The 26,992-nt window shown below is 53.5% G+C and overlaps 1 protein-coding gene across 2 annotated transcripts; it reads left to right on the top strand.

Moving 5' to 3' along the window:
- Nucleotides 1-3,944: 3,944 nt before the first annotated feature.
- On the top strand, nt 3,945-26,404 carry SIGLEC1 (sialic acid binding Ig like lectin 1; the record flags this gene model as incomplete). Of its 2 annotated transcripts, XM_079946177.1 has the most annotated exons (22): nt 3,945-4,028; nt 9,942-10,017; nt 10,300-10,659; nt 10,928-11,224; nt 12,550-12,816; nt 13,126-13,380; nt 14,871-15,170; nt 15,835-16,092; nt 17,131-17,466; nt 17,741-17,995; nt 18,209-18,511; nt 19,544-19,804; nt 19,963-20,274; nt 21,104-21,358; nt 21,654-21,923; nt 22,011-22,262; nt 22,581-22,883; nt 23,520-23,780; nt 24,554-24,856; nt 25,117-25,219; nt 25,571-25,643; nt 26,297-26,404. In XM_079946177.1, exons 2-22 carry the CDS (start codon nt 9,969-9,971, stop codon nt 26,402-26,404), a joined length of 5,181 nt encoding a protein of 1,726 aa, XP_079802303.1. In that variant the 5' UTR covers nt 3,945-4,028; nt 9,942-9,968. The 2 variants fall into 2 exon arrangements, with proteins under 2 accessions (XP_079802303.1, XP_079802304.1); XM_079946178.1 differs by lacking the exon at nt 3,945-4,028 and having other exon boundaries at nt 9,776-10,017.
- Between the last annotated feature and the right edge of the window lie 588 nt (nt 26,405-26,992).

The raw sequence follows: 26,992 nt of genomic DNA, 5'->3' as shown, positions 1-26,992 counted from the left end.
GACAACTGCCAGGTAGTATGGGAAACACGCAGTTGCTCCCACCCAGATGTATGTCCATTTTATGACATTCTAATGATCCAGTTGCAAGTACATTAAGGTGGGTGCGTGTGTAGATAAATATATTGGATACATATATTTATATATGGCCCATATCTGGACAAGGGCTTGAGATGGTGCAAGACCTTAAAATTACACACACACAAAATGGGCTCTTTGCCCAGTGATATTCTTTTCTTAATCCTTCTCCTTTTGTTGGTTTTTCTCAGTTGTCTGGTAATACTTGGTGACCAGTTCATCTTTAGGACTGAAGGGCAGGGCTGATTGGTATCCGCATTGATGTAGGGTATTTCCTCTGCCCTGGAGCATAAGCAGTGGGCAGGGCGGTGGGGAGTGGTCCATATGTCGCCTACCATCCTTCTGAGGGGTGTTGTCTCCCGTGGAGGGTCCTCTCCTGCTTCCATGCCTGCTCAGGCCTCTGGAGCAGCTTTCTCTCAGGCAGGCTTCAGCTGTGTTTTCCTCTGCCCCCATTTGTGCCTCTTTGCAATCCGCCCTTCTTCTATCTTCTAAAAGCAAATAAAAATCCCTGGACAGTTGATGCCCCCCCCAACCCCCCACCCCAGCCATCGTGTCCTCAGCCCTTCGATGGATTTGCTTCCTTTTCTCTTTCCTCACTGTGCTTTTGGTGGTGTTTGAGGCACTAGGGGTGGTAGAGACATGTTCTCAGCCTGCCATCTTGAACTGGAAGTCTGTGTAGTGGTTTAAGTGTTTCTAACTCCATCCAACTCTGCACATATGGGGTCCTTTGGGGCTGGCAAGTATTCACACTGGACGCCCAGAACTTGCACAGGAAGGAAAAAGGGAGATATTTGTAACTTATGTCTTTTAATCTTCTTGTGAAGTCTACATGGGCCTGTTGACTTCCAAGCCAGTCTCTCAGACCTAGTGGCTGTTTGGGGGAGGAAGGCGGCCCTTCTGTTTCCCTAAGAACTCCAGAGCCTTCAAACTCTCGGGGAGCAGAAGTGAGTGAGTACGAGATGTGTGAACAGGGGAGGAGAGCCAGAGGGACAGACCACAGGCTTGGTGGGATACTTGAAAGAGTGAAAATCCAGGGTGTATCTATTAGAGTGAAGGTCATCTTGGCGGGGGGGGGGGGGGGTGGGCAGAGTGGGAGCACAGCCTTCAGTCACTCTCACTTTGCACTCACAGAGCTCTTCTGACAGTCCAGGCCCTGTGGGAAGCTTTTCACACAAGCTGTTGGGAGGCTCCAGGTTCAGAGTGTTTGAGTGAATTCTCTGTGATCACACAGCTGGTGAAGGATATGTCTGGATTTGAACTCAGATCCATACAGGGCCCAGGCTCCTAACCACTGAGCTACACGACTCCCACCTGCCCCCAGGCTGACCAGAGCAGGGTCCCGAAGATCTCTCATGGGTCACTTGGGCTGAGCTGTCCACACCTCAGATGTTGCAGTTGGGTCTGAAAGGACAAAGACAAGGAAGCAGAGGGCTCTGGCGCCCTCTGGCGGAGATAGAAGACTCTGCAGAGATGTGGTGGAGGAGTGGGCGGGGCCTGGGCCTGGGATCCTAGTAGGTCCAAGGAAAGAATGCTTGAATTAGGGCCCTTGTTGCTCTATATAACAGCAGGGCTTTACCTCCCCTACTCCTTAGTAAAGAGCCCCCAATATTTACCTGTGTGCATCATCTATTGGAATAAAGACATAGGCTCTGTGTCTAACTTCTGGCTAGTGCAACATAAGCAGAAATAAAGTGTGCAATATAAGGAATTATCTTTAAAAGATGGGAGCGTGACCTGCTTTGTTCCTTCCTCCATCCTTCTTTCTGGAATGCAGATATAATGGCTGGAGCTCAAGCAGACATCTGGGACCAGGAGTGGAAACAGCCCATTGGAAAGGACAGAGTAAAAAAATAAGAGGGGGTCTAGTGGTTGAATGCAGTTGCCCTATCAGCCTTGGATGCCAACACTTTATTTGAGGGAGACAGAGATACACTTCTACTTTATTTAAACCACTGTTGTTTTGAAAAAAAATTTATTTATTTGGCTGCACCAAGTCTTAGTTGTGGCATGCGGGATCTTTAGTTGCGGCATGCGGATCTAGTTCCCTGACCAGGGATCAAACCCGGGCCCCCTGCATTGGGACCACCGAGTATTAACCACTGGACCACCAGGGAAGTCCCTTTAAACCACTGTTATTTGGGGTTTTCTGTACTTTAGCCAAACTTTTTTCTTTTCACTTAAAAAAAATTATGCTTGTTCATGCCAGAACAAAAGTAAAAAACATTATCAAAATTTGACTGAGTGCACCGTAAGCCATGAAATAAATTCACTTATAAGCCATTTATTTATGAATAAATTGATTTTTTTTTTTTCGGTACGCAGGCCTCTCACTGTTGTGGCCTCTCCCGCTGCGGAGCACAGGCTCCCAACGCGCAGGCCCAGCGACCGTGGCTCACGGGCCCAGCCGCTCTGCAGCATGTGGGATCTTCCCGGACCGGGGCACGAACCCGTGTCCCCTGCATCAGCAGGCGGACTCTAAACCACTGCGCCACCAGGGAAGCCCGGATTTTTGAATTGAATTTAATTTCATATTCAAGATTTTATATTTCAAGTATTGCCACTAAAAAAATATATATTGTTTGGTATCTTTACTCACGTTTTTTCCCAATTCTGAAGCGTTCTGTTATTTTAGGATCTGCCATTCTTAGGACAGATTTTGATCTGATATGTTTAATTATGATGAGGTGGAATTTTTAAGGCTCCTTCATGTCTTTCAATGGTTTGATAGATAGCTCATTTCTCTGAAGAATAGTTCATGACCTGGATGTACTACAGTTTATTTATCCATTCACCTACTGAAGGGCATTCTGGTTGCTTTTAAGTTTTGGCATTTATGAATAAAACTACTATAGACATCTGTGTGCAGGTTTTTGTGTGAGCATAAGTTTTCAACTCAGTTGGATAAATACCAAGGGGTACAATTGCTGGATTGTATGGTAAGTATATGCTTTGTTTTATAAGAAAATTGCCAGACTGTCTTCCAAAGTGGCTGTACCATTTTGCATTCTCACCAGTAACGAATGAGAGTTCCTGTTGTTCCACCTGTTTGCCAGCACCTGGTGTTGTCAGTGTTCTGGATTTCGGCCATTTTAATAGGTGTGTAGTGGTATCTCATTGTTTGTTTGTTTGTTTGTTTGGCGGAGCCATGTGGCTTTTGGGATCTTAGTTCCCTGACCAGGGATCGAACCCCGGGCCCACAGCAGTGAAAGCGTGGAGTCCTAACGACTGGACCACCAGGGAATTCCCATCATTGTTGTTTTAATTTGCATTTCTCTGATGACATTGACGAGGAGCATCTTTTCATGTGTTTATTTTCCATCTGTATATCTCTTTGGTGAGGTCTTATTTATTTTTTTGTAGCTGAAAAAGTTAGCCTTGGGCAAGTATCCTACTTCCCCATGACTTGATTCTCACATCTGGAATGAGGATAATAGTACCTACCTCACAAAGTGCTTGTGAAAGTTAAAAGTACGTATGACAGTGAGACCTACTGAAAAATTACCTAAGAATTTTTTATTTTAAAATTTATTTTAGCAGCTATCGACTAGGAAAACACTGAAGGGTAATGTTCCCTGACCAGACAAAGCAGACAAGTCTTTGTTCTCCTTACCCCAAGGAAAGGTAAGCAAGTTCTATCTGTGCTGTTCTGAGACTTAGGCCTTGTATCAGTTTACTACTGTAGCTAACACACAACCACAGAATTCTCAGTGGCATCCAGCAATAAACACATAGATCTGAGCAGGTTGGCTCAGTTATGGCTGACTTTGGCTGGGCTTGGCCTATGGGTCTGGTTCAGGTCTGTTCCCCATGTCTCATCTTCTTTGAACTCCAGCAGGTTAGCTGGAGTATAGCCTTTGCTTGGCAATGGAAGAAATGCAAGAGAGCAAGGCCAAATATGCAAGTACACTTCAAGACTTTGTTTATGTTGTGTCCACTCACATCCACTGGCTGGAGTAAGTTACATGGCTAGGTCCAGAATCAAGGGGTGAAGGAATATGCTTTACCCACCATGGAGCTATGGGGTAGATGTGTATAGTCTATAGTGGACTGAAGGGTTGGGGCTGGAAAGTTGCACTCACACAGGCCTAGAGTTGGGGGTGTCTCTGGGCCAACAAGTCTTATGTTGGTGTTGGAGGAGGAAGAAAAGGGATTTTGTTTTCGTCCAAAAAGGAAATGACCTAAGGTTAGGAGTGATGCAGGGGCTACAAAGAGGACAGAGTGATAGAGACCTAATCTCTCTGGGGCCTGAGGATTTCAGGGTAGAATGTCAGGAGACATCTGCTTTGGGCCACTGTGGCCTGGGATCCTGGGTCCATCCTGATTCAAGTTTTTATGTGACTTTTGATCTGCACATGTGGGTTTGCCCACAGGGTACAGAGGGCCTGGTCTGGCTGGATCCCCACCACTACAGATAGGCTGGGGCTGAGCTGAATTAAATTTGAGTTGTGAAACAAAGAAATGTGTTGTCACTTGGATCCAAGATTGCTTGGAGCAATTAACATCTGCCCCACACACCGAGTGCCTGGCACATAGTAGGCCCTCGATAAAATGGGCTCCGGTATCATGACAGTATCGCAGCCATGGCAGGGTCTTTCCTCCTCTGCTTCAGCGGGAGTGGGGGTGCTACTGAAATCCTGTGGGGGGGTGTGGGGGGAGGGACAGTGGGAAAGGGGAGAGGGATTAGAAGCACTCCTCTAGCCTGAGGTTGGGGTCCCTGTGTTCCCCACAACTAGAGCCTGCTTCTTGGAGGGTTGTCCCCAGACTGGCCAGGTGCAATGAGGGTGCTGGGAAGGTCCCAAAGGGCCTGGAAAATCAGCACCTTTGTCTAGGTGCCCTGTCACGCTCCCCCACCCCAGGCTGGGCTTGTCTCCTTTCCTGTTGTTAGGAGGAACAGTGTGCAGAAAGCTCCCTTCCTCCTCTCTCAGACTCCCTAAGAAGGCCAAGTGGTGCCCAAAGAGAGGGGTATGGCTATGGCTGGTGAACAGGACCCCTCAGTTCCCACTTTGCTGGATAGGAGGCTCCCACAGGGCCCAAGGTCTCACTTCTGCTTGCTCAAGTCCCAGAGTCCCAGGCCTTGAGGGGGCCTTCCCCTGCCTGGGAGGTCTTTCTGGTCTTGGTGTTGTGCAAGGCCGGCAGCTTCCTCCCTGACCAGCCTCCTGGTTGGGCAGTAGGGCTGAGGCTTTGGGAAAAGAGGAAGCAACGCCGAGGCTGGGTCTCCTCTGCAGGAGAGCCAGCAGCACCTCGAGCTCCTGGCCCTGCCCCCTCCATTCTTCTCTCCTGCAGTTTGCCAGCCTTGCAGCCATCTTCCCCTGTGGAGCAGGTACTCCCATCCCTGGGCCCCGAGGGTGAGCGGAGGCTTGGGAGCAGGGCTGGGCTGGGATTTGCTGGGGGACACCTGGGTGTCCAAGCCCAAGACATCAATCAAAGCTGCACTCATAATCCAAACCCCTGCACAACCCCAAACCACCTCCAACCCACATCCCAATCCCCATCCTAACCGTCACCTTGACTCCTGCCCTGCCCAGCCCTGGTACTTATTCCAACCTTACCTCACCCTCCATTGCATCCTATCCCCAGCCATTTAGTAACAATCATCTCCATCCAGCCCCGGGCCTGACTTGCACGCTCACCCAACACCATCACTCTCAACTCCGTGCCAACCCTAATTCTATTCCAGATCCCAGTCTAACCATTACCTTCACCCCTACCCAACTGCAGCCCGACCCTCACCTTCCCCTCATTTCACTTCATTTGTTACCACTTCATTCATCTGAGCGAAGGCCCCCAGCACCGCCCAGCATAGCTTGGGGGAACGGGCATCCAGGCTAAGAGCATTTACAGTCAGATTCAGGAATGAAATGTGAAACTTTTACTACCCATTTCAAAGCCAATAGACCTCATTTATGGATAATATGGCTTTCCAAGTTAAATGTTTGGCCTATGTTTGAGGCTTTTCACTATTACGAAGATAATGTACTCCCGGAATTGCCCATCTGTACGTGATTTCTGATCTGTGGAGTAGAGCACTCCAGCTGGCTGTGTCACCCCATTTCCCTCCTTCTCCAGCCTGAATAGGGAAGTTGGGGAGAAGCTCTGGTACTGGGAAATAGAAACTGAATCCTGCACCCAGGCACAGCTGCCTACAGTAAAACTGCCTCTGCCCTTTCTTCCCCAGGCTAAACTTGGCCTCTAGGATCAGAGGTCAGGGACTTGTGGCCCAGCCGGCCCTCCCAGATGTCCTGGGACACTTGCTCTCATATAGACTTTACCCACTCACTTGCTCTCACACAGGCAGCAAACATGGGTGCCCCCCATGTGCCATCCACCCCAACCCAGTGCTGATGCAGTATATACCAGTTCTGGGAGTGGGATTTTAAACTCTGTCTTCAGAGTGCCCAAGACTTGGAGATTGGAGGATGAACCCGGGAACTGTGCTCTCCCAGATGGTCATTGCCTGTGGGCTGCAGTGCTCCCTGTCCCCAGTACAGCCACCCCCTCCCCCAGGACCTGCAATCATCCCTCTGCCCCCAGGAGGTGCTGGGTGTGGGTGCCCACCAAGACACCAGCTCAAACCAAGCCCTAGGGGTACCTGCCCCTCAACACCAGGCTTTAAACAAGGACAAGGAGCTCCCTTCCTGGGGTTCTTCTTGCCCTCTCTTTTTTCCAGGAAAGTTCTCTGGGCTGAGGGTGGTCTTTGGGGTGGAACAGGCTGAGCCAATAAGCTGGACTCTGGTGGGACTGACTTCTTGGGTATTGGGACTGGGCTAAGTATAGGTGACATCTACATGATGTGATTTGGGGTGGTTCTAGAAAGGGTCCTCTCAAAAACCCCTGCTCCATTCTGGGGTCAGTATGTCTAAAATCCCACCATTCCTCCTGTAGCTTCAGCACGGCCCCTTCCAGGGCCCCAAATGGGAACATCAGGGGAGCTGGGGACAACATGAACATTGGTGACGCCCCAGCTGTAGAGGAGCTGACCTTGATGCCCAGTGTGGCTCTGGGCCCCAGGGCCACACATGCCCCCAAACATGCCCAGTAGGCTGCTGCTCAGTCCAGCATCCAGGCCATAGCATCCAGGTCATGGGCCCCAGCCTGGGCCAGCATGAGCCTCTCCTGTGGCCAAGGACCAAGTGTGGAGGGTGTGGATACATCTTCCTGGGAGAGGAGCAGGACTAGGACTGCCCAAAGAACTGAGGATGAGCCTCTGGGCCTCAGCAAATGACCAGACCTGTCTGCAGGAGCAGCCTAGCCAGGGACCCAAGTCAACTAAAGGACGGGGCTCTGCCTGTTCTTCCCTCAGTTTTGCCTTTACTGTGCTCCCTCTCTTCACACTTGGCTAGTCATCCTGACAGGCAATTCAGGCCCTATCCAGGCTCTGGGCATCTGTTCAGCCTCTCCCCAGGTGTGCCCCCTGGCAGCTACCAGAATCAGCTGGGCCCCACCCCTGAGACAGATAGGTTAGGGGCTGGGAGATGTCATGAGTTTCCTGTTCCCACTTCCAGCCTCCCCAGGCCCTTCCCGTCAATCTGTAGAGTCAGCATTTAGGACCAGGAAGGATTGCAAAGTTCGCAACATGGGTTTTTTATGTGTATGTTGTAAAATATACATAACCTAACCATTTTTTAAGTGTTTTAACCATTTTTTCAGTGTACATTTCGGTGACATTAAGTACATTCATAATACTGTGTAACCATCCTTACTGCCTATTTCCAGAACTTTTTCATCATCCAAAATAGAGACTCTATACCTATTAAACATTAACTCCCCAGTCCCTCCTCTCTCCAGCCCCTGGTAACCTTTATTCCACTTTCTGTCTCTACGAGTTTGCCTGTTCTAGGTACCTCATATAAGTGGATGCATACCATATTTGCCCTTTTGTGCCTGGCTTATTTCACTTAGCATAATGTTTTTAAGGTTCGCCCATGTGTGTAGTATTTGTCAGAATTTCATTCCTTCCTATGGCTGAACACTATTCTGTTGTATGGATATACCACATTGATCTGTTGATGGACACTTGGGTTGCTTCTACTTTTTGGCTATTATGAATAACTCTGCTATGAACATGTGTGCAAGTATCTGTTTAAGCCCCTGTTTTCGATTCTTTTGGGTATATAACCAGGGGTGGAGTTGCTGGATCATATGGTAAGCTATGTCTGACTTTTTGAGGAAACACAAAACTGTTTTCCAGAGGGGCTGCACAATTTTACATTTCCACCAACAGTACCTGAAGCTTCCAATTTCTCCACAGCCTTGCCAACACTTGTTATTTTCTGGTTTTGTTTGTTTGTTTACAGTGTGAAGTGGTAGCCCATTGTGGTTTTGATTTGCATTTCCCTAATGACTAATGATGCTGAGCATCTTTTCATGGGTTTATTGGCCATTCGTATATCATCTTTGGAGAAATGTCTATACAAGTCTTTAGCTCATTTTTTTGAATTTGGGATGTTTGGTGTGGGGGGGTTGTCCTTGAATTGTAGGAGTTCTTTATATATTCCAGATGTTAATCCCTTATCACCTATATGATTTGCACCTATTTTCTCCCATTCTGTGCGTTGACTTTTCTCTCTCTTGATAGTGCCCTTTGATGCAAAAAAGTTTTTCATTTTGATCAAATTCAATTTATCTATTTTTTCTTTTGTTGCTTGTGCTTTTGGTGTCATACTTAAGAAATTGTTGCCTGTTATTAGGTCATGAAGATTTTCACCCACTTTCTTCTAACAGTTTTATAGTTTCAGTTATATGTGTTTCTGGCATCTCTCCCCTTTGGATTCATATCTGTTGCACCTCTTAGAGCCCCCATCTCCACCAGGGGCACTCTATGGCGGAGGGTCTGCCTTCTTGTGCATGGTATACAGTAGGCATTTAACTCCTGTTTGTAGGATATATGTTGGGCAGGGTCCTTGTGACCCCTGTCACACCTAGACTTGCCCTGCCACCAACTCTAAACCACCAAGGACCACACCCTTCTCTTGCCCACTACTGCCGGGGGGCTCTGCACTGCTGCAGGACACATGTCCTCAGTCCCAGGTCCTGAGAAATGGGTGCTCACAGCTACCAAGGACAAGGCAAGCACAGAGGTGGCTCTGGAGTGGCTAAAGACCCCAAAGGGGAGGTTTCAGCTAGAAGCCACCTTGAAGACTGAATAAGATTTCAGCAGGCTAAGATCATTTGTGGTGAGGCCAGAGCTGGTCAGCTGGAGAGCTCATGGGCAGACAGGATTGGCCCCACAGTGGGAACTGGTTCCAGGGTGGCCCCAGGGGGAGCAGGAAATGGGGGCAGAGCTGGGAGTAGGAAAGGAAGAGCTTTCAGGGTTGTATGGGGAACCACATCTCACGGGCAATGGGGAGCCACAGAAGACTTTTGAGCAGGGGAGTGACTCTTAAAGGCTGCACTTTCGTAAGCGCTCAGTCAAGCCCCATTATGGTCTATAGCTGGTAAGACTGGTGGTAGGGAGACAAGTCTAAAGTAAGAAACCATCATTTTTGCTGGATGCCTTGGAGCAAGTCACTGGGCCTCTCTGGGCTCCAGTTCCTGGTGACTTGGGTGGCAGGGAGGGGGCAGGGAAGTGGGGGAAAGGAAGAAACAGCTGTTCATCCTTGAGGGGCCTGGGAAAGCAGAACTTAGGGCGGGGCCAAGAGACAGACAGAGGACTTTCTGGGGCATGCCACCAAGTGAGGACATTCCTGGGTACAGCCTGAGCTGGGAACACGGGCTCCTGGCTTCCAGTGGCAGCTGCCCTGCCCTCTCACTGGGTTGGCCAGCATACCATGTGAGGAAACAGGGCTGGGCTCCCAGCAGGCTCTGAGATTGAGGTTCCCCAGGAGGCCTCTGTGTGCCCAGCCAGCACAGTGCACACCACCTCTTAGGCACCAGAACCAGCGTGAGAACCTGCTATGGACTTCCCGCTCCAGCTCCTCCTCCTGGCCTCATCCATCCCAGCAGGTAACGTTGCTGGCCTTTTTCTTCTTAGAGGGCCTGGCTTCAGTGAGTCCAGCCCTCTGTTGGCCTGGGCAGACTGGACTGTGTCTGGTCACAGGTTTAGCTGCTGACGTTGAAGGAGGGCATGGGAAGGCAGTGACAGGGAACAGTGACCCTCTTTGGGGTGCCCAGAGGGGCTGCATTGCTGGGGGCACATCTGGGGCACCTTCTGTGGGGCAGAGCATGGGGCTTTGCAGTGACCCCAGGCCTGCATCACGCTCCTCCCTGTCCCGCCCCCCAACTCAGGCCTGACCTCATGGGGCGTCTCCAGTCCCCAGGCTGTGCAGGGCGTAAGGGGTTCCTGCCTCGTCATCCCCTGCATCTTCAGCTTCCCTGCCAGCGTGGAGGTGCCCCACGGCATCACAACCATCTGGTACTATGACTACTCGGGCAACCGGCAGGTAGTGAGCCATTCCGGGGACCCCCAGCTGGTGGAGGCCCGTTTCCAAGGCCGTGCCCTACTGGTGGGGCGTGCCGAGCACAAGTCGTGCAGCCTGCTGCTGAGAGACCTGCAGCCCGAGGACGCGGGCTCCTACAACTTCCGCTTTGAGATCAGTGAGGGCAACCGCTGGTCAGATGTCACAGGCACAGTGGTCACCGTGACAGGTGAGGAGCAGGGCCACTGCCTGGAAGGGACTCCCAGACTGCTCCTGGCCCCACTGGCTCACAGACCCAACGCTGGTCCTAAATCCAAATGCAACCTCAATCTTGGCCACAGTTCCAGCCCCAGCCCTGTGCCCCCTGGCATTACCCCCAATGGACCCCTCGCATCCTCCTTCCCCTTGAAGCCCCCCTGCCCCAGGCTGGAGTTTCTAGGGCAGGAGGTCTCAGGTGCAGTGAAGGGGAGTCCCTAGCCTCCTGTCTTTTTCCTCAGAGGAGCCCAGCATGCCCACCATTGCCTCACCAGCTGAGCTGCGCGAGGGCATGGAGGTGGACTTCAACTGCTCCACTCCCTACGCGTGCCTGCAGGAGCCAGTCAGTCTGCAGTGGCAAGGCCAGGACCCCACCCGCTCCATCACCTCCAACCTCCAGAAGCTTGAGCCCACGGGCATCATCCACCTGGAGACCCTCCACATGGCCCTGTCCTGGCAGGACCATGGCCGGACCCTGCGCTGCCAGCTCTCGGTGGCCAAACACAAGACTCAGGGCGAGATTCACCTCCAAGTGCAGTGTGAGTGTGCTGGGGGCCACGCCCTCTTTACTGAGCACACGTCTGTGGCTCCCCCGTGGAAACAGTCCCTTCTCCAGCCTGTAGAAACAGCCAAGCTGCACTCGGACCAAAGGGTGGGGCAGGTGGAGAGAGACTACTAAGCCCTAAGGGCCACATTGAAAGGCTCTCTTCCACCTCCAGTCCCCGAAGCTGGGCTGGGCAGAGAAGAGGAGACACAAAAAGCCAGAGAATTGGGGGTCGAGCAGCAGGGGCCCTGGGATTTAGCCCAGCCCTGGAGGTTGCCACGGAGGCAGGGGTTTACCCCTTTCCTGCCTAAGGCCACTCATACTCGTGACCAGGGTAACACCCAGACATGGCAAAGAGGCAGTGGGAGAAAGTCCGAGTTTTCACTTGGTTATGCAACTTCCCATCACAGTAAAACAGGGCAGCCTGTTCTAGAACGACTGCTGTACACAGGCATCAGGCTGGCCGCTGGCTCCGCCATCAACTAGATGAGCAAACTTTGGGCAAGTTACTTGCCTCTCAGAGCCTCTGTTTTCTCATCTGTATAGTGGAGGTAATAGTAAATTCTTTCTATCTCACAGGATTGTTATGAAAATTAAAGGAGTGCTTGGTACCTATTAAGCACTCAAAAATATTAGCTTCTATTATTTTCATATTTACATAGATTAAGCACTTGAAAATATTAGCTTTTTTTTTTTTTTTGGTCACACCTCACAGCTTGCTGGATCTCATTTCCCTGACCAGGGATTGAACCTGGGCCACAACAGTGAAAGCCCAGAATCCTAACCACTAGTCAACCAAGGAACTCCTGAAAATATTAGCTTTTATTAGTATAGTTACATAGAGAGAGGCTTTGGAACAAGATTTAAAGAAGTGCAGTTTCTTTGTATTGTATTTGTATTCCTTTGTTGTAACTCAACAAATGAGGTAAACATTCTGAGTGAATTTGACTCTGCCTTTGGCCCCTCCATTAGGTGGTTGGTCCCTTGCCAACAGCTACCACAAGCCACTAAAGCAAGCAGTGTGTCCATGACTCTCAGATAGAAGAGAGGTAATGGACATGTCATGAGGCAGAAAGCCATAGAGGGCAGCGTAGGCTGGACGCTAGGCCAAGCATCACAGCATCAGGCTGTCAGTGGAGAAGGAAGGGATCAGGACTCCTCACAAGGTGGGGGGCAGTGCCTGCCCTGGACGGGGGAACTAATGGGACTTATGATTTATCTGGGTGGGCTTCCTTAAGGCAGAGTGTTGAAAGAGGAGAGGAAAAATGCCCCCTGCCTTCCCTGAGCACCATATTCGACACCCCCCATCATGCCTTGCAGATGCCCCCAAGGGTGTGAAGATCCTCCTCAGCCCTTCGGGGCGAAACATCCTTCCAGGTGATCTGGTCACACTCACCTGCCAGGTGAATAACAGCTACCCTCAGGTCAGTTCCGTGCAGTGGGTCAAGGATGGGACGCACCTCAAAGACCAGAGTCATGTACTACAGCTGCCCCAGGCAGCCTGGGCCGATGCTGGCATCTACACCTGTGAAGCTGGGAATGGCGTGGGCTCTTCGGTCTCACCCCCTGTCAGCCTCCACGTCTTCAGTGAGTCCTGGGTGAGCCTGGGTCTTGACCAGAGGGCAGGGAGGTGTCCAGGCCATGGCAGCTGAGGGAAACCAGGCCAAGGTGCCTCCTGGGATGCCGGTAAGGAGTCCCAGCCTTGTGTCAGACAGATGACAAACCTCCCTGGCAGTGAACAGGGCAAAGAGATGCGTGGCCAGTCCAGGAGGCTCCTCTGCAGAAGGGGCGTGATGTAGAATGGGCAGAGATTTAGGCTGATTGGCTGCAGCCCTGAGGGTTTGGGCCTGGAAGTCAGCTGGGTATCCCCCAGTGTGCCCTATGTTGCCCCCCCAGTGGCTGAGGTCCAGGTGAGCCCAGCAGGCTCCATCCTGGAGAACCAGACAGTGACGTTGGCCTGCAACACACCTAAAGAAGCGCCCAGCAAGCTGCGCTACAGGTGGTACAAGAACCACGCCCTGATGGAGGACACTCACAGCCGCATCCTCCAGCTGCGCTCAGCCACCAGGGCTGATACAGGCTTCTACTTCTGTGAGGTGCAGAATGCCCAGGGCAGCGAGCGCTCTGGCCCGGTCAGCGTGGTGGTCAGCCGTAAGTGGTGGGGGGGGTGGGGCACTGGACCTGGGAGCAGGGCTAAAGAGTAGAGCCCCCTGCAGAAGGGTTGGGGTCGTGGGCCCAGGAGCCCTTGAGCTCACATCTGGTCAAGGCTTTGACATCCCCGGCCTTCAGTTTCCTCCTATTTAAAAAAACTTTTGGGCTTCCCTGGTGGCGCAGTGGTTGAGAGTCCGCCTGCCAATGCAGGGGACACGGGTTCGTGCTCCGATCCAGGAGGATCCCACGTGGCGCGGAGCGGCTGGGCCCGTGAGCCATGGCCGCTGAGCCTGCGCTTCTGGAGCCTCTGCTCTGCAGCGGGAGAGGCCACAACAGTGAGAGGCCCGCGTACCACAAAAAAAAAAAAAAAACCAAAAACTTTTTATTTTGAAATAAGTTCAAACTTTAAAAAAGTTGCAAGAAGAAAACAAAGAATTATCATATACCTTTAACCTAGATTCCGCATTTGTTAATATTTTTGGAAAATTGATTTTCTCTCTCTCTCTCTAACTATATAGTATATGTGTTTGTATATATATGTGCTCACACATGCACACATATACATGTATGTATGTATATATGCACATATATGTGTGCGTGCATGCACACATTTTCCTCTACATATATACTCTCTATCCACATGCATACATACATATGCACTCTATAGGTATACATACACACATATTCTATCATCTGTCTATCCATCCATTTGTATTCCTGAAGTTGCAGGCATAATGCCCCTTTACCCCTTAATTTCTCAGCATGTATTTCCTAGGGTCACTCTCATGCATAATCACAGTACAACGATTGTATGCAGTCAGGAAACTTAACATTGATACAAGGCCATTGTCTAATCTACAATCCATATTTAAATTTTACCAGTTGGTCCAATAATGTCCTTTAGGTAATTACTTTTTTCTGGTCCAGGATTCAATCCAGGATCCTGCATTGCATTCAGTTGTCAAGTCTCTTTATTCGCCTTCATTCTGGCATAGCTCCTCAGCCTTTCCTTGTCTTCCTTGACATTGAGCTCCAACGAGCACAGGCTAGTTGTTCTGTGATGCTCTCAGTTTGTGTTGGTCTGAATGGAGCAGACCGAACCAGTGCACGTGGGCAGGAACACCGTGGATGTGATCCTGTGTCTGTCTCCCTGTGTCACATCAAGAGGCACATGGGGTCAGTTTGTCCCATTGCTGGGAGTGTTCACTTTGATTATTTGGGGCAGTGCTGCCCACTGCCAGGTTTCTTTGCCAGTTTTCCCACCTTTAAAGTGGGGTCCCTGGATCCCCACTCTCAGGGTGGCCACAAGGATTGACTGGGATGACAGAGTGATTTGCCCAATCCGGGATAGACACTCAGGAGCTGCTGGGGTCACTGCCCCTTTCCCAGGGCATTATGGGACAAAGTGGGTTCAGGAGTCATAGGCTATAAGGGGAGATCCAGGAATGCCCCTGTTGAGGGTAACAGGTCTGCCCCTCATCTTCACACAGACCCACCCCTCGCCCCGGACCTAACTGCCTTCCTGGAGACACAGGCAGGACTGGTGGGCATCCTCCAGTGCTCTGTGGTCAGCGAGCCCATGGCTACTCTGGTGTTGTCACATGGGGGCCTCATCCTGGCCTCCACTTCTGGGGAGGGTGACCGCAGCCCACGCTTCAGTCTCTCCTCTGCCCCCAACTCCCTGCACCTGGAGATTCGAGACCTGGGGCCAACTGACAGCGGAGAGTACACGTGCTCAGCCACCAACTCTCTTGGGAATGCGTCCTCCACTCTGGACTTCCATGCCAATGGTAAGATGGCCCCAGTGAGGCTAGTGGAAGGAGTCTGAGGAGAAGGCCTTCTCTGGCACCTTCCTCCTGGGAGCCCAGAGGAGTCAACTGAGGGCCTGAACTAGTTGGCTAGAAAAAAATCACATCAAAGATATGAGGTATACAGTCATCCCAGCCTCAGAGGTTCCTAGAAGTCAAGGCAAAAAGGGAAACATGGCAGATTGAGTTATTCCTTTAGTACCCATTCTGACTCTGAGCTTGAAGGGTTCTTCAACGCGCATTCATTTGTTTTTTATTTATTGAACATTTGGGGCAGACTCCGTGCTAGGAGTCAGATGCAGAAGGCCAAGTAGAGAAGCTGGGTCTTGGTGCATGTGCTGCCCTTCCCTCTTTCTGAGGCAGACATAGCTAATTGACCAAGCCAGGTTTTTGACATAAGCCTGGGATCTGGCTCAGAATCCTTCCCAGCCATGCTTTAGCCAGCTACTACCAATAAGAGCTGAATTGGCATTCAAGACCAGACCCTCCTGGATCATCAAGAGATTCACAGAGCTGATGCCACGATGCCCAGAGCTCCCTACAATTGAGTTGGGAGAGGGGAACCCAGGGGCGCTTCCTGTGGTGGGTGGCATGAAGCCACAGGCATGCAGGGGAGCCGAGCCTTCCTCTCTCCCTTTCCTGCTAGCAGTCCGCCTCCTCATCAGCCCGGCAGCAGAGGTGGCAGAAGGGCAAGCAGTGACACTGAGCTGTAGGAGCAGCCTAAGCCCGACACCTGACACACACTTCTCCTGGTACCGGAATGGGGCCTTCCTTCTCAAGGGCCCCAGCAGCAGCCTTCTGCTCCCCGCTGCCTCCAGCACTGACGCCGGCTCATACCACTGTTGGGCCCAGGATGGCCATAGCACCAGCGGGCCCTCCTCACCTGCTGTCCTTACCGTCCTCTGTGAGTAGCCTTCCCACCAGCCCGTGGCTGCCGTGAGGAGGATCAGCCCATTGGAGTCCATCAGCCACCCCCACCTCCTCCAGGCTCTCCTGGCCCCGTCCTGCCCTGGGGTCTAGATGAGGAAGGCAGCCACGAGCCTAGACATCGCGGACCTCGACACCCAGGAGTGAAATTTGGAGACCGAGGCTGGGGAATCTCATTTCCCAGCCCCAGTTCCATTAGGGCTCTGCCTCTAGCCTCAGACCCATCATTGACACCATGTCCAAACTTTGTCCTCCAGAGCTGGGCCCTGGGACACTGTACTCATATATGTGCACACACCCCATAGGCTGTGCCCTCACAGGTGCAGACACGAAGGCAGAGCCTCTCCGCACAGGGACTGCGTCCTGTCAAGGGTGGATGCTTTTGAGGGGCTGACCAATGTTCAGGACATACTTAGCTTCCAGAACACTTTCCCTGACATGTGCAGGAGTCATGTCCGGGGACTGTCAGGAAGAGCAGGTGCCTCTAGGGGGTTTTCTAGTGTTCAGGGTGAGATGACATGGGGACTTTGGCCCCAATCTTCAGAAACTTCTAGGAAGAGGGCATTTTAGGCATTATCTATTCTCACAGGAGCTGGCTTGGAGATCAGAGATAAGAGGCAGGAAGGATCTTGGGGGAAGGGATGGGGTGCAGAGTGGAAGCAGAGAGCAAGACACCCATGGATTGCTAGGTAGGCACCTGCTCAGGAGCACCTGGAGGTTATGCAAGGTGGCTGCTTGCCTATATGGTACCTCTGTCCAAGCTAGAAAATGGCACTCCTTCTTCTGAGAAGATGCAGTCCAGCGCTAGGGCATAGCTTAGCACAAGGGGCATGGGCTGAGGTCCTCCCACCCTTGTCTGTTTGTCCTTGTGTCGTGCACAGCCTGCACAGCTGTTTGCGGCAGCTCTGGGTACCTGCCTTTGCTCGGTGTGTTCTGGGAGCCTCGCCAGCCTTTAGCGGACCTGTGGGACCCTGGCAGAGGCTGTGGGAGAGTGCCCATGCTCCTCTCCCTACAGATGCCCCACGCCAGCCCATGTTTACCGCCCGGCTGGACCTTGATACTGCAGGAGCTGGGGCTGGACGGCGAGGCCTCCTCTTGTGCCGTGTGGACAGTGACCCCCCCGCCCAGCTGCGGCTGCTCCACAGGGACCGTGTCGTGGCCTCTTCCCTGCCATCCGGGGGCAGCTGTAGCACCTGTGGGGGCTGCTCCCAACGCACAAAAGTCACCAGGGCCCCCAACCTGCTGCGTGTAGAGATCCAAGGCCCGGTGCTGGAAGATGAGGGCATGTACCTGTGCGAGGCCAGCAGTCTCCTGGGCAATGCCTCTGCCTCGGCGACCTTCGATGCCCAGGGTGAGGCGGGTCAGGGAAAGAGTCGCTCAGGGTCAGGGGCTGGTACTCGGGACCCCATTCCTTTGCAACCCCCAGCTCTAAGGTGGGTCTATTGGACGAAACCACCTTTGGTCAGCAGTGGGAGATTGCTTTCCTCCCCATGCCCCATGGGCACCCCAGAGGGCCTCCTTCCCACCCCCTCCAGGCAGGGAGGCTGGACCACTGGCCCCGGGGTCTGGGGGGAAGACATCAAGGTGAGGCCTGTCTCAGTAGGCCTGTGCTGCCTGTTCTCCAGCCACTGTCCTGGTCATCACACCATCGCACACGCTGCAGGAGGGCACTGGAGCCAATCTGACTTGCAGGGTGGACCGGGAAGCCGGTGGCCCTGCCAACTTCTCCTGGTTCCGGGATGGGGCACTGTGGGCCCAGGGCCCCCTGGAGACCCTGACGCTGCTGCCTGTGACCAGAAGGGATGCTGCCCTGTATGCCTGCCGCATCCTCACCGAGGCTGGTGCCCAGCTCTCCACCCCTGTGGTCCTGAGTGTGCTCTGTGGGTGATGGGCAAGGGCAGGTCTGGGCCCTTGGAGGGTGGAAGGGGTGGTCTGGGGGAAACAGGGCTGAGGTTGGGTTTGGGGAGGCAAGAACTTGGCTCGGGTGTGGGCAAGTGCAGGACGGAACTGCGTGTGTGTGTGTAACGGAGTGTGGCAGGTGAAAGGTGATAAGCTGTGCTGGGGGTGGCCTGAGCTCCCCACTGTCCCTGCAGATCCCCCAGATCCTCCAAAGCTGTCAGCTCTCCTGGATGTGGACCAGGGCCACACGGCTGTGTTCATCTGTACTGTGGACAGTCGCCCTCTTGCCCAGCTGTCTCTGTTCCATGGGGAGCACCTCCTGGCCACCAGCTCAGGGCCCCGGCTCTCATCCCGTGGCCATCTCCAGGCCAAAGCCACGGCCAACTCCCTGCAGCTAGAGGTCCAAGACTTGAGCCTGGCGGACTCTGGCAGCTACCGCTGTGAGGCCACCAATGTCTTGGGATCGGCCAACACTTCCCTCTTCTTCCAGGTCCGAGGTGAGTGTCAGTCCTCTGAAGCTGTGGTGGACCCAAGTGCCCTGGGGGCCACTCTGCATATTTATGTATAGATGTATAATATATAATATACAAATGTGAGTATATATACATATATATACACATGCATATGAATATATTCATATTCTTCATTTATCTATCTATATTCTTCTGTAATAATCCTCCCTAAGTGAATAAACCAGAAAAAAGGAAAGTTAATATCAATAATGCTGCAAAGGCCAAAGAAAAACACATTTTTTTCTACCACAATGACAAACATCAGTTTTTGAACATTTTCCTTGGGCTTTGATTCTGTAGAGAAATTGAAGGGGCTTGCTCATGGTCACGTGACTGGTCCCTGGCACAGTCTGGGCTCTCAGTCACCACTCCGGCTGTCCCTCCTTTTTACTCCCTCAATCCTGGTCTCCTCGTGCCTCAGACCCAGGGGGCACTAGGGACAGCCCTTTGCCCGGTCCCCAATTCCTGGGCTCTCATGACTTAGAGGTTGGGTGCAGAGTTGGCTGGAGAGAGCTGAAAAGAACTCAAGATTACACAGCTGCTAACTTCCCCTTTTAAGCACTTGGTCACCCATGCTGAGGCCAGCTCATGATAAGGACAATGGCACTTGGCGTGACCTAAATCCCTACCATTTCAGTGCTTTATGAGGTCAAACCAACATTTGTCAAGAGCTAACATGTGCAGGTGCTGTGCCTGGCACTGGGGTTACAGGTCACACAAGCTGAGGGGCCAGGTGAGGCTCACCCTCTGGTAGGTGAAATACGATTGACAAAGCAAAACCATAACTCAAGGTGGTGGGCAGTGAATGCTAGGTCAGAACCAGGGCACGGGAGTCAGGTGCAGGAGAGGAAGAGGCGTGGAACTGCAGTGGGGCCCTCAGTAGTGGTCTGGTTGGGGAGCTGTGGCTCCGGGACACAGGCTTGGGGTCTTGCAGTCCTCATGTGGACACACATGTAGTCCCAGAATGTGGGACGGTATGGCAGAGGGCCCTCACCTGCTCTTGGTTTCTCCCTGCAGGAGCCTGGGTCCGGGTGTCACCATCGCCTGAGCTCCGAGAGGGCCAGGCTGTGGTCTTGAGCTGCCAGGTACCCACAGGGGTCCTGGAGGGGACCTCATACCGCTGGTATCGGGATGGCCAGCCCCTCCAGGAGTTCACCTCGGCCACAGTCCATTTTGCAGCCATAACTTTGAGCCAAGCTGGGGCCTACCATTGCCAAGCCCAGGCTCCAGGCTCAGCCACCACGAACTTGGCTGTCCCCGTCAGCCTCCACGTGTCCTGTAAGCACTTTTATCTCGTTTGTGTTTCCTGGGGGATGAGGGAGCCAAGGGCATGACTGGGGAAGGAGATGCCGAGCCCCAGGTCCTGGGCTCTGCCTCCGAGAGTCCTAGATGAGGGACCACCTGGTTGGGCCCTGACCACTGCCTGCTTTGTGTAGATGCCCCTCGCCAGGCCACACTCATCCCCCTGATGGACACAGGCCCTGGGCGACTGGGCCTCCTCCTGTGCCGTGTGAACAGCGACCCTCCAGCCCAGCTACGACTGCTCCATGGGGACCTCCTCGTGGCCTCTACCCTACAAGGTGTGGGGGAGCTTGCAGGCAGCTCTCCCCGGCTACAGGTGGCTGTGGCCCCCAACACGCTGCGTCTGGAGATCCACAATGCAGTGCTGGAGGATGAGGGCGTTTACACCTGCGAGGCCACCAACGCCCTGGGCCAGGCCTCGGCCTCAGCCACCTTTGATGCCCAGGGTCAGTGTAGGGGTGTGAGTGTGTGTGTGTGTGGCTCCTTTAAGAGAAGAGGAGGTTGGAGAGGGTTCTGGAAGCCTGGGGCACAGGCAGGAGGGTTGAACATAGGACAGTCTGCATTCCCACCCTCCTTAAGGGCAGCAGTCTCCAGACCTGGTTTTCATGGAAAACCTTTTTTATTTTTATTTATTTATTTTAAAAATTTTATTATTTATTTATTTTTGGCTGCGTTGGGTCTTCGTTGACTGCGCACGGGCTTTCTCTCGTTGCGGCGAGCAGGGGCTACTATTTGTTTCATTGCAGGGTGCAGGCTTCTCATTGCGGTGGCTTCTCTTGTTGCAGATCACAGGCTCTAGGCGCACGGGCTTCAGTAGTTGTCGCGCACGGGCTCAATAGTTGTGGCTCACGGGCTTAGTTGCTCCGCGGCATGTGGGATCTTCTCGGACCAGGGCTCCAAACTGTGTTCCCTGCTTCGGCAGGCAGATTCTTAACCACTGCACCACCAGGGAACTCCCTGAAAACCTTTCTTAAAAACAGAATTTTACATGAATGCCCAGTGGATAAAACTAATCAGAAAGGGGACACTCAAGGAGAAACCACAGCAGGGCAGATGAGGCCTGTAGGGGTCAGGGCGCCACAGAGAGAACTCTGCTTGGGACCACCTGACAGATGATGAGCCATTTCCTAAGCTCCATATCTGAGCCCCACTTACAGGTGGGTCACCTGTGCCTCCCAGAGACCGAGGGGCTTCCCACCCTCATGGAGACAGTTGGCTTGCTTTACACAGCCTTCGGTATTCCCTGGTGTCCCCATGCCCTCCTTCTCTCCCCAGCTGTGAGTGTGCAGGTGTGGCCCAAAGCCACCGTACAGGAGGGGCAGCTGGTGAACCTGACCTGCCTTGTATGGGCTACCCACATGGCCCAGCTCACCTATACATGGTACCAAGATGGGCAGCAGCGCCCAGGTGCTGTCCACTCCATCCGCCTGCCCAACGTCACGGTCATGGATGCTGCCTCCTACCGCTGTGGCGTGTTGACCCCTGGCCAGGCACTCCACCTCTCCAGACCCGTCACCCTGGACGTCCTCTGTGAGTGTGGCTGGATGCAGGGTGGAGCTGGGAGGAATGACAACAGCTTGCAGGGATCAGGGCATGGCCAGAGCCTCACAGGCATCCACCCCAGGAACTCAGTAACGAGCTGGCTGATGGAGTACTGGACAAGGAGTTTGGGACCACTGGGGCAGAGAAGCAGTGCCCCAGATTGGGCAAGTGGAGGCCTTTGGGGGTGGGGAGCCAAGGTCCTCTTGGTTAGAATGCCACCTGAAAACTGGCCTCCTCACCACTGTGGTCCCTGAACTCCTTCTATGCCTTCGTGCCTCCGTAGATGCACCCCGCGGCATGCGCCTGACCTATCTCCTGGAGAGCCGCGGCGGGCAGCTGGCCCTGGTGCTGTGCACAGTGGACAGCCGCCCACCTGCCCAGCTAGCCCTCAGCCACGCTGGCCGTCTCCTGGTGTCCTCGACCACAGACTCTGTCCCCAACACCCTGAGGCTGGAGCTGTGGGAGCCTAGGCCCAGTGATGAGGGTCTCTACAGCTGCTCGGCCCGCAGTCCTCTGGGTCAGGCCAACATGTCCCTGGAGCTGCGTCTAGAGGGTGAGGCAGGGCCCTAGCCAGGCCCACCAGGGGTGGGATCAGTTATGGTGACTGGCCAGCCCAGCTGACCATGTCTTCTTGGTACAGGTGTGCAGGTGACCCTGGCTCCATCAGCCACTGTGCCCGAGGGAGCCCCTGTCACAGTGACTTGTGAAGACCCTGCTGCCCGCCCACCCACCCACTATGCCTGGTACCACAACAGTCGTTGGCTGCAGGAGGGGTCAGCTGCCTCGCTCTCGTTCCCGATGGCTACACGGGCTCACGCGGGTGCCTACACCTGCCAGGTCCAGGATGCCCAGGGCACACGCAGCTCCCAGCCCACAGCGCTGCATGTCCTCTGTGAGCGAGTGTCCTTGGCGGGGTACCCAGGGTGGATGGAGGGTGCTTCTGGGCCCTGGTGTGGGTGGGCATAGGACTGCAGGGAACCTGGGAACGGACACTTGGGGAAAGAAAGACATAGGTGATGAGGGAAGATTCCTTAAGGTCCTGTGAACCCTGTCTGGAGGAATCTGCCCACAGGACTCCTGAGAAGCTGTCACTTCCCAGAAGTGACCATTTTCCCAGAGGTTTCAGCCTCACCAATGCCAGGCAGGTGGACAATGGATAGCACAGGGTTTCCAAGCAAAGCCCTCAACTCTGCCCTGCCCCACAATGCAGATGCCCCTCGGGATGCTATCCTGTCCTCCTTCTGGGACTCAAGGGCCAGCCCCATGGCCGTGGTACAGTGCACTGTGGACAGCGAGCCACCTGCCGAGCTGGCCCTGTCCCGCGATGGCAAGGTGCTGGCCACCAGCCACGGGGTCCACGGCTTAGCAGTGGGGACGGGCCACGTCCAGGTGGCCCGCAACGCCCTGCGGCTGCGGGTGCAAGATGTGCCCTCAGGTGACAAGGACACCTACGTCTGCACGGCCCGCAACTTGTTGGGCTCAATCAGCACCATGGGGCAGCTGCAGGCAGAAGGTGAGCAGGCCAGAGCGCAGGAGGGGCGCCAGTGCTGTGGGGTCTGAGTCCATGTGAGGGGTGGGGCTCCCACAAAAGGGGGCTGGCTGGCCTGACCTGGTGGGGAGGAACAGCTCCCCCTGGAGGGGGTTGCCCAGCCTGAGGGGGAGAAACAGCCTGGCCCTTGGAGAGCTCCCTACAGAGCGGGCGGGGCATGGAGGTATGGCAATGTCCAAGGGGAGCTTGGGAGCAGGGGAGACATAACCTTGCCCTCACAGGGCCCAGACTGCGGGTGGGAGCACTGACCTGCCCTGGGGAAACCAGGGATGGGAAGACAGACATAACCCTACCCTCAGGGAGCTCAGTTTGAGGGACAAGGTGCAGCCCCACCTTGGGGAGTCCAACCTGAGGGCAAGACACAGCCTCACCCATCGAAAAGCTTGAATTGATGAGAGACGGAGGCAGAGCTTTGCCCCGGAATTCCCCGGGGCAAGGAGGAGAGATAGCCCTGTTCTCAATCTGATGGGGGAGACACAGTCCCACTTTTGGGGATCCAGATCCCAAGTCAGATCAGGCTTTCCCATCATGCACAGAGGCCAACCCAGAGACTCCGGCTCCTACAGGCCTACAGATCCCTAACCACCTCTGGTCCTGCAGGTGTGCGCGTGGTGGCTGAGCCAGGGCTGGATGTGCCTGAGGGCACAGCGCTGAACCTGAGTTGTCACCTCCCTGGCAGCCCTGGGCCCATGGGGAACTCTACCTTTGCTTGGTTCTGGAATGGCCGGCAACTACACACAGAGCCTGTGCCCACCCTCGCCTTCACTCATGTGGCCCTCGCCCAAGCTGGGATGTACCACTGCCGGGCTGAGCTCCCCACTGGGGCCACCACCTCTGCTCCAGTCATGCTCCGGGTGCTCTGTGAGTGTGACATCCTCCCCCTGCCCCAGTCTTCCCACATCTCACACGCCCACTTCAGGTCTTCCTCCTCTTCTGTCTGCAAAGAGCAAGGACTTCACAGGAATGGAGTCCTGGGTCAGAGGATTCCCAGTGACTGATGTGTGATCTTGTGCATCCCTGCCTTGGCTTCCTTATCTGTAGAATGTCAGTCCCCTCACCTTGTGAGGAGTACACAAGATAGTATACAGTAGGCCCTCATTAACATTGGCCCCCTACTTTATTCTTCACCAGGGACCCATACCGTATCAGTAAGCTATTGCTGTGTAATAAGCCACCCCAAAACCTAGTGCTTAAAACGACAGCCATTTTTCATTTGCTCACAATTCTGTGGGTCAGAAATTTGGGCTGGGCTCAGCTGTGCAGCTCTGCTAGTCTTACCTCATGTGGCTGCATTTGCCCAGTGGCTGAACAGAGGCTAGATGGTCTAGGATGGCTTCACCCTCATGGCAATTGGGGCTGGCTATAGGCTGGGCCACATGTATCCAGCAGGTTGGCCTGGGCTTCCCACATGGTTGTTTTCCAAGGACAGCAGAAGATGCAAGGCCCCTTGAGGTCTAGCCCTGAAGTCATACAATGTTATTTCTTCTGCCTTCAAAGTGAGTCACAGATTTAAGGAGTGAGGAAACAGGCTCTCCCTCTTAATGGGTGGAGCAGCAGTCATCTTGCATGGGGTACAGGGAGGGGAGGAATTTGTGGTTGTTTCTGCAATCACCACACTCCCTGTCTTCCCACAGACCCTCCCAAGACACCCACCATGATGGTTTTTGTGGAGCCCGAGGGTGGCGTCCAGGGCATTCTGGACTGCCGAGTGGACAGCGAGCCCCTAGCCAGCCTGACCATCCACCTTGGCAGTCGGCTGGTGGCCTCCAGCCAGCCCCAGGTTGCTCCTGCCGAGCCACACATCCACGTCTCAGCCACCCCTAATGCCTTGAGGGTGGATATCGAGGAGCTGAGGCCTGGTGACCAGGGGGAATATGTGTGCTCTGCCTCCAATGCCCTGGGCTCTGCCTCTGCTGCCACCTACTTTGGAACCAGAGGTGAGGGGGGCTCTATCTCTCAGGCCACTCTGCGTAGAGGCCCAGTTCTCAGGTCCAAAGGCTTCCTTCTGAGGTCTTTCCTGAATCACTTCTGCTGCAATCAGCTTGTCTAGTCTAGACTGATTTCTTGAAGCTCCTTTGCATGGGGACGCTTCTGAGAGAAAGTGAAACTTAGGTTTCATCTTGGGGGAGTCACCTTAGGAGGGAGCATTGGAGGCCTGGAGCCACAGCCACCCCTAAACCCCACCCCTGTGTTCCAGCCCTGCATCGCCTGCATCTGTTCCAGCAGCTACTCTGGGTCCTGGGGCTGCTGGCAGGCCTCCTCTTCCTACTGTTGGGCCTGGGGGCCTGCTACGCCTGGAGGTGGGTCTGGAGCTAGAAGGTGGACAGAGTTACCTCATCCTTCCCCCATGTTCCTCCCACCAAATTCACAAGCTCCATACTTCCTAGCCTGTCCCTCTCTTTGCTCCAAATTTGGAAAGCCCTTCTAGAATCGTCTCTAAATCTATCTTTCTGTAGTTTTCTTCTTTTCTTATCTCTGCCCTCTCACTGCTGAAGAAAGGGCTGGGGAGGAAGAAAGTAGCCTACTCTCCACAAATCTCCCCAGCGCTCTGTGTAGTGAGCAGTCTGGGGTGAAGCTTACAGGGTGGGGGAAGGGAATGGGGGCAGGCGGGGGAGGGGAGAGGCTCTCTGAGTCCACTTTTACCCTTGCAGAAGGAGGCATTTTCATAAGCTGAGAGTGGGTGAAAATTCAATGGAGATGGCTTCTCAGAAGGAAACCACACAGGTATTCGTTCACCATGTGGGCACATGCAGACACAATGCTCGGCTAACCCGCACTGCGGGGCTGGCACCGAGAGATTACTCTCATTTATAGGATGGTATCTGGGGCTAGGCAGAGAGTAGGGAGAGAGCATAGTGACCCAGCGCCCCCTGAGAAGACAGGGGGAGCCATATTCTGACTGGGGCAGAGCAGTCACGTGCTTGCTGCATGGCTGCCTGAATGACTGGAGCAGACATTCTGAACTGAGCAGCATCACCTCTACTTCCAGGACACATCTTGTAACACGGGACCCCACCTGGGTTTTAGGGTCTCTCTTCCCCACTCCTGATTCTGCCCATCACCTGGGCAGGAGTGAAAGTCTGTTTCTCCTCCCCTGTGATGTGTCCCCTTCTTCAGATAATCCATTTGGTGGGCCAGGGCTCCCAGCCACATTTCCAGTCATGCACACTCTCACCAATCCCCTTGGGACCCCTACCCAAGGCTGGGGACCTGGGGGACTGCCCTCCAGAGTTAGAGGTCAGGTGATGACTACTCCCAGAGTCCTCCAGTGACCAGAGTTTTCTCTGCGGGAAGCTCATTGATCCTGGTGCAGCCACATTTGTGACCTCGTCCTGTGCTCTGCCCCTGAGCTGACCTGTAGCATTTCCTGCCTTCAGGGGGAGGAGGTTACCGGAATCTGTGACGACTCGGGCCCTGTGAACAAGGCAGCATTGGGTCCTGCCTGCCTCCATGAAAACAGCCCTGTGGCACCTGACTTTCTATGACCTGGCTCCAAACCCCAAGAAAAATGGGTGGTGAGAGGTGGAGGTGAACATCAATCTACCAGGAAAGGTGTTGACCCTGGGGGACTCTGAAGAGAAATGAATTGACCATGTCCATGTCTCTTTCTCTTTTCTCTGGATCTCATCTCTCCATTGATATTCCAGTGCATTGCCTCTTCATATCTTTCTCCTCCAAGCTTACCCTGGACATTTGAGATGGATTAGAATAGAAGAAAAGCTTTCTACATCATCACAGGCTGGTCAAGGCACTCTGTACTAGCTAGAATATAAGCTAGGCTACTCTAACAAGACCAAATACAGTAACTTCAACGTGAGAGAATTTGATTTTTCTCTCCCATACTAGTCTGGGAATGTTATGGTGGTTTAAGATGTTGGAGCTCTGGATCCTTCTATTTTGTTTTTCTCCATCCCTAAAATGTTGCCTTTGATTGTGAAGTTCACAGTGATGCCATTGCATTCACACTTCCTCCAGCAAGAAGAGGGAAGAGTGGAAGTTAAAGGCATGCCCATTCCCATTGTGGCTACAACCCATTAGTTGCGCAGGTAATTTCCACTTACTTCCCATTGGCT

The sequence above is a fragment of the Stenella coeruleoalba genome (genome assembly GCF_951394435.1).
Source record: "Stenella coeruleoalba genome assembly, chromosome: 15".
NCBI classification, from domain to species: domain Eukaryota; kingdom Metazoa; phylum Chordata; class Mammalia; order Artiodactyla; family Delphinidae; genus Stenella; species Stenella coeruleoalba.
Note: the sequence above shows the minus strand (reverse complement) of the source record. Positions and strands in the feature narration are given on the sequence as shown.